This window comes from Patella vulgata, chromosome 1, assembly GCF_932274485.2.
Source record: "Patella vulgata chromosome 1, xgPatVulg1.2, whole genome shotgun sequence".
Lineage (NCBI taxonomy): Eukaryota > Metazoa > Mollusca > Gastropoda > Patellidae > Patella > Patella vulgata.
Window position 1 is genome coordinate 83,570,600 of NC_065879.2, and position 7,561 is coordinate 83,578,160.

Consider the following 7,561-nt stretch of genomic DNA (forward strand, 5'->3'; position numbering starts at 1 on the left):
GTAAGTATTTGTTCTGTCGACAATACTAGGGAAAAAAAACCTGTTAAATATACGCTGACACGATTTAACTAGGACATCACATAAATGCCATAATCATTTTTTCCGCTTTTTTTCCCAGAGACAACCTATTAATAATGTTTTATATTATAATAAATACATAAAATAAATTCAGTGATTTAATATCAAATTCCTGTAGAGACAAAATATTTAATATACCCATAAATGTTACTCATAAAATATTTTACCATAAAAACAAACAGGTCCTGTTTCAGGAAATTTTAGCTAAAGATAAAATCCAAGTTTTAGTAGATACTTCAATTTTGATTGGCTAAGCACTACAATCAGTCTAATATTATCCAATAAAATTACTAAAACTTGGATTTTATCTTAGTTAAAATTTCGTGAAACAGGCCCTAGAACATACAGTGATTAAGTACCAAATAACGTTCACTTGATTTGATACAAAAATATACGTTTGTTGTTTGTTTGAAAATTTATATAATGTGTTTTTTGTCCAGGGTTTGTCTTGTGTAATTGTTTATGTGGGGTGCCGCCCTCCCGCACTTACCATTAAACAAGAGAAAAATCTGCCTGTTGCAGGTCCTTCTTTAGGCTCGAAATGTTATCTAAATTATTAAACATACATTATGCAAGGGCTAACTCTGCCTGTTGCAGGTCCTTAAGGCCTGAAATGTTATGTAAACTACATGTTTTAATTAGACTTTTATTAACACGACAAGACCATAATCAACTCACGATGTCATCGGATATCTCAGATATTAAGTAGATTCGAAAGGTTCAGCCATATTTTGGTTTAATCTAAAAAATGGTGACGCGAGGCAAAGCTTCGAAAAACCAGTGGTGGTTGCAAGAAATGCACACACCTTGTCAAACCTACAAAAGCTAATATCCTCGCTCGCAAAGGAACAATTAGAATGAAATGTTACACGACAACAGAGATTATCTTGTCAAAACTTCAAATACATTGTACTCATAACTTGGCTCAAAAAAAAAGAAAATGAAAAAAAGAAAAGATTTGACTGAAATTTTCAATATACATGTATTCATTTTTCATTATCTATGCCTGAACTATTATATAGCAAGAGCAGCCAACTCTTTATTTAAATCTTACATAATGCTTCTCAAATCGAAAAAAACAACCAAAAAAAACAACGGTGGGGAGGTCATATACCCTTACACTGAACAGTATGTACATTGAAACGTAAACAGTAGATGATGGCATAGTTCTTTTCGAAATTACCCAGTTTGAAACAAATTACCACCACCACGTACAAAAACACCCCGTAATAAACCTTCCTTACAAGAAATAATGGAAATTCTGTTACTTTAATCCAAAGACAGAGACCACGCGAGAAGTATCACATCTAATCCACTTCAGTTCGAAACGTTCAAACGCTTTAGATAGTAAAATAAACCTATCCCCATTGCAGATAGCCACGTCACCATGACAATACGTGACTAGGCTATGCGTTTTTCTCAGACAACCTACATTTTACCAATCTGTTCCATAGAGGTGTGTGCGGGTGTGTGAAATAACTTTATTTGTCGCCCGCTTCCATTGAGTTATTGTAAAAGCCTTGTTATATCCCTGTAATAGATAACTAATTGACCAGGTGACGTCACATCACGGGGCGTCCATTTTTGGCTCTACGGCGCGTGCATTGTTTACATAAGGCGTTGTTGCGTTAACTGGTCCGGGCAGGTCGGTGCCTTTTACACAAAACAAGAAATATTTTTTTTATCTTGATATACTTCTAACACCTTTATTTATTTTTCTAATACTTCAAAAAAATGTTTTAGGATTTAATTTGTGGATGGAAAAATGTTGATATCGTGAGCTCATTAAGCCACGCCAATGCCATCCCTCCTAAGCGATTGTAGCGGCCTAGCGAATATTCACTTCTGATCAGTGTGACATTTTAACATCTCCGTGAAACCTTTTTCAGGCCTTAGTTTTTACAGAAAATGTTTTAGATTAGAAAACACATAAATTTAAAAAATTGAAAACTTATTGAATTTTTAGATTGTCGGAGAAAAAGGGTCGTCGCTTTGATGATCACGTAACAACGACGAAATAATCTGATTGGTTGACGTTGTGTTTATACGTCATACAGATGGATGCCAGGGATAGGTTAATTCACAATCAGCCCTATAGAATATTAGGTTTGAATACCCATTTACGGTTAACATACGTTTACGACGGACTGTCTGTAGCTTACTGTCTAGATATTGTGTGGTTGCTAAGCAACTTGTACTGTTACAACCTGCTGTGCTTGCCCTTCAGTGGGAGGTTGAACTGTGCCTTGTGGCTGATAAACAGTTTGTGACTGGGCGGCCTCTGGCTGTGGTTCAACCACAGAAGTACTCTGTGGTGGCATGGTGGATGGCGGTGGTGCTACTACAGGTTGTGGTTGGGTAATACTTGTTTGCGGAAGCGCCCCAAGTCCCCGGAGCAGTCCCGCCTGTGAGACTTGGGGAAATGCTGCCATAAAACTTCGTAGAGCGTTCCATTGAGCAAGGTTAAAATTGGGCATTGTTCCCTGTTGACTTGAGTTTGCTGTTTCTGATATTGGTGTTTCTGGTGCTTGGTCGGCGAAACCAGCACCTGCTGTCTGCGCGATTGGCGATCCGGGAATAGTAGCTGCGGCTGGGCTTAACACTATTTTATTCGAAGTTTCAAAAGGATTATTTCCAACTACCATCTGCTCGTTTTGAAGGGGCCCCAAGCTAGTATTGGGATTGGGATCAGGGTTAATTTGATTAATATTAACAGCATTGTTGGTTTGCCAAGACGGGTTTCCCACAGACTCAGTTATCGTGTTCAGTGACTGCTCGGGGTTCATAACTTGTCCTGGTGTGGTGGGGTCTACAGCGACTTGTTGTGCTGAAGGGTCAGCTTGAGTTCCAATCGGCTCTATTGGCATTTCTGATAGTGTCGGACTTGTTGGTGCTGGGTTTAGCGGCGTTTCTACTAATGTTGTTTGGTCTACTGCTGTAACTGTTCCAGCGGGCTCCATAGGCATTTCTGTTGGTGTCGGATTTGTAGCTGCTGAGTTTAGCGGCGTTTCTGCTAATGTTGTTGGGTCTACTGCTGTAACTGTTCCAGCTGGCTTCATTGGCATTTCTGTTGGTGTCGGATTTGTTGCTGCTGGGTTTAACGGCGTTTCTGCTAATGTTGTTGGGTCTACTGCTGTAACTGTTCCAGTCGGCTCCATTGGCACTTCTGTTGGTGCTGGGTTTAGCGGCGTTTCTGCTAATGTTGTTGGGTCTACTGCTGTAACTGTTCCAGATGGCTTCATTGGCATTTCTGTTGGTGTCGGATTTGTTGCTGCTGGGTTTAACGGCGTTTCTGCTAATGTTGTTGGGTCTACTGCTGTAACTGTTCCAGCTGTTGGTGCTGGGTTTAGCGGCGTTTCTGCTAATGATGTTTGGTCCACTGTTGTAGCTGGATTTGCTGCGGCTTGATTCATTTGAGTACCAGCTTGTGTTCCAACCTGCTCTATTGGCATTTCTGATGGTGTCAGACTTGTTGCTGTTGGGTTTAGCGGCGTTTCTACTAACGATGCTTGGTCCACTGTTGTAGCTGGATTTACTGCCACTTGATTCATTTGCGTACCAGCTTGTGTTCCAACCTGCTCTATGGGCATTTCTGATGGTGTCAGACGTGTTCCTGTTGGGTTTAGCGGCGTTTCTACTAATGATGCTTGGTCCACTGTTGTAGCTGGATTTATTGCCTCTTGATTTGTTGACGCACCAGCGGAGGCAAATCGATCCGTTAACGACCCTGTGTTACCCGTTTGTGTCCCCGCCTGCTCTACTGGTAGCACTGTCTGACTTGTTGCCTCGGCTGTTGCTTGATTTAACGGCGTTTCTGCAAATGCTGTAACTGCATTTACTGCTGTGGATGGAGCTGCATTTGTTACCAAAGGCTCTGGAGGAGCTTGATTATCTTGCGCAACGGCAGTGAATGGACTTTCGGTTGCTGTGGATATGGAACTGTGCCTTGATTCTGAAAAAAGATTATGACGTATTAGCTTATTCACGAATTTTAAATTCAAACGTAAATAATGTTAATCGGATCTTAACCACCGACCTAGATATAAACCAATCGACTTATTTTTTTTATTGCTTGTGCCCAAATGGGGGGTTGGATGGCCGAATGGTTAGCGTGCGCGCGTTGCATCATAAGGTCTGTCATTGAGTCAACTGGCGTGGTTTCATTTGCCCGACTATACGCGACAATTGGTAGGGTCGCTTGTCCAACCTCGTGGGTTTTATCCGGGCCCTCCCGTCTTCCCCCACTACTAAAGACCCCTACGCGCAAGCAATTTGTTGAAATAAAAATGTACCATAAGTTAGTCCCAAAGTTAGTACCTGGGTTGTGTCGAGTGGTCGTTAAACCTCATTTCTCTCTCTCTTTTTTTAAAAAAAAAGACGATGTGTTATTGGGCGTGCTGCATCGAAAATACATAACAGGCTTAGTTATTGGACCGTGAACTGGTCAGTAATCTCTACTTTGTCATTACCTGATATCGTGAATGGAGAATTGCCAGATGTACTAAAAATAGATAATGCATCACCTAGTGCATTTTGGTTGGTTGGTGTAGGTTCAGAACCACTTGTCGCTGCTGGTAACAAGTTCATGTTGGCCAGGGCGTTTGGATCACTTGGTAATTGGTTTGCATTGATGACTTCTGTTGGCGGAGCTGTCGGCACGGACTCAGCTATTCTTTCAATTATTATGTTCGATGGAGAATTGTTAATTGGTGCCGTTTGTGATTGAGTGGGTAAACCTCGGTTCATAAATCTCGAACGTAGTACATCTGACATAGAAATAGGCGCAGGCTGTGTGTTTGACGCGCCCGGTGTCTCTGTAAGTGGGTTAAACATATTCGGCATTTCTGTAAATGGAGCTGGTATATCTGCATTCACTCCATTTGACGGAATACTATTTGTTACAATAGGCTGATTTAACGTTTCTGTTATTATTGGCTGGCTAGATGGCGATGATGGCATGGATGTTGGCGTGTTTATGTTGGGCAATGAACTACCAGGGGTGGTCTGCAGGCTCTCCTTGGGTGTTTCATTTGCGGTATTATTAAGCATTCCTAATGTACTTTCCAGGTAACGCGTTAAATCAGAAATAACGGATGACAATTGCTTCAGAGTTCCGGTGTCAACTTTGGAAGAAGTAGAAGATTGTACTTGACCAGTAGAGATAGCATTAGAAGATTGGGCACCGCCTGCCCCTTGTACTTTCTGTACCATATCGATCGCTGATTGAATTAAACTGGGTACAGTTGATACTTGCTGTGGTGTCGTTTGCGATGGTTCTGTTACTTGTTGCTGCAATACAGGTTGTTGTTTTGTAGAAGTAGGCACACTACTACTACTTATTGAGTTTGATAGTCTTAGCTGTTGTTGCTCTTTTGATACTCTTTGTGCCATTTGTGACAGAGTGGCTTTTATGTCCCAACTTGCAGAAAGTGGTTTTGATTCTTGTTGTATTTGTGGTGCGCTTGTTGCATATTGTGGCATTCTAGTTGTGAAAACCAAAGGTGCTTGTTTTTGTAGTCCATCTTTTAATGACGGAATTGATGTTACTGGCGTCTTTTGTGGTTTTCTGGACGCCAAACGAGCAGCCCAAAGGCTTCGAATTGAATTACCTACGGGAGGAACAGAATTTGTTTTAGTAATAGGTTTTGGTACTGCTGGTACCCTTTGTTGTGTTGGATTCACTGTTTCTGGAACAAAGCCCGTAGAAGACCATCTTGCTGCTGGTTGTTGTGTTCCTGTCACTGATGTAGGCCAGCCATTAGGAGACAAGTTGTTTGACCCAGCCGCTGGTTGGGGTGTACCCGACACTGATGTAGGCCAGCCAGTTAAAATCGGGTTCGATGGCTGCGCTGCTTGTTGTGGAGTTCCTAATACAGATGTAGGCCATCCACTTGGGTTTGGGAGCCTCGCAGCTGGTTGTAGTGATCCCGGTGCTGGTTGTTGTGATCCTGGCACTGATGTAGGCCAGCCATTAGGAGTCAAGTTGTTTGACCCAGCCGCTAGTTGGGGTGTTCCCGACACTGATGCTGGTTGTTGTGATCCTGACACTGATGTAGGCCAGCCATTAGGAGTCAAGTTGTTTGACCCAGCCGCTAGTTGGGGTGTTCCCGACACTGATGCTGGTTGTTGTGATCCTGACACTGATGTAGGCCAGCCATTAGGAGTCAAGTTGTTTGACCCAGCCGCTAGTTGGGGTGTTCCCGACACTGATGCTGGTTGTTGTGATCCTGACACTGATGTAGGCCAGCTAGGTAATATCGGGTTCGATGACTGCGCCGCTTGTGGAGTTCCTGATAAAGATGTAGGCCATCCATTAGGGTTTGTGGGCCTCGCAGCTGCTTGTGGTGATCCTAACACTGATTGTAGTGATACTGGTGCTGTTAGAGTTGGGTTCGCTGTTTTTGGAACCAAGCCTGCGGCTGGTTGTTGTGATCCTGGCATTGATGTAGGCCAGCCATTAGGAGACAAGTTGTTTGACCCAGCCGCTGGTTGTGGTGGGTTTGATGGCTTCGCCACTGGTTGCGGCATTCCTGGCACGGACTTGAGCCAGCCATTAAGAGACGGGTTCGTCGATGGATTCGCCGCAGGCTGCGGAGTTCCTGATGTAGGCCAGCTATTAGGAGACAAGGTCTTTGACCCAGCCGCTGGTTGTGGTGGGTTTGATGACTTCGCCACTGGTTGCGGCATTCCTGGCACGGACTTGAGCCAGCCATTAAGAGACGGGTTCGTCGATGGATTCGCCGCAGGCTGCGGAGTTCCTGATGTAGGCCAGCCAGTACGAAATGGGCTCGACGACTTTGCCGCTACTTGTTGAGTCCCTGACACTGATGCAGGCCAGCCATTAGTAGACGAGTTTGCGGGGCTCGTAGCTAGCTGTGGTGTTCCTGATACCGATGTAGGCCGGCCAAAAAGAAATGCATTTGAAGGTCGCCCTGTTCCTGACATTTGTTGTGTTGGGTTCGCAGTTTCTGGAACCAACCCTGTAGGAGACCATCTTTGGGCTGATCGTGGTGTTCCCGGAACTGATGTAGGCCAACCATTAGGAGACATGTTTGACGACCCAGTCGCTGGTTGGGGTGTTCCCGACACTGATGTAGGCAAGCCAGTAAGAGACAGGTTTTTTGGCTGCGCCACTGGTTGCGATCTTCCTGGCACGGATGTGCGCCAGCCATTAAGAGACGGATTAGATGGATTCGCCGCTGGTTGCGGAGTTCCTGATGTAGGCCAGCCAGTACGATATGGGTTCGATGCCGCAAGTTGTTGAGTCCCTGGCGCTGATGCAGGCAAGCCATTAGTAGACGGGTTTGGGGCCCCCCCTGCTGATTGTGGTGTTCCTGATACTGATGTAGGCCGACCAATAAAAAACGGATTTGAAGGCTGCCTTTGTCCTGACACTGGTTGGGGTGATACTGGTGCTGTTAGAGTTGGGTTTGGTGTCCCTGTCGCTGGTTGAGGCATTCCATTTTGTGAAGGGGCCAATCCT

The 7,561-nt window shown here is 44.2% G+C and overlaps 1 protein-coding gene across 1 annotated transcript; it reads right to left on the reverse strand.

Annotated features, from left to right (window-relative positions):
- On the reverse strand, positions 1-7,128 carry LOC126808532 (mucin-2). Its single transcript, XM_050533356.2, has 3 exons — positions 7,116-7,128; positions 4,548-5,765; positions 1-4,030 (listed from the first exon to the last, which is right to left on the reverse strand). The coding sequence occupies exons 1-3, from the start codon at positions 7,126-7,128 to the stop codon at positions 2,262-2,264; spliced, it is 3,000 nt and encodes a 999-aa protein (XP_050389313.2). The 3' UTR covers positions 1-2,261.
- Positions 7,129-7,561: the final 433 nt, after the last annotated feature.

What these genes read in the sequence shown, in the direction of transcription:
- LOC126808532 (XM_050533356.2), bottom strand. An exon ending in TTCTCCATTCACGATATCAG is followed by an intron (nt 4,031 to 4,547) that starts GTAATGACAAAG and finishes ATCTTTTTTCAG; the next exon opens with AATCAAGGCACAGTTCCATA.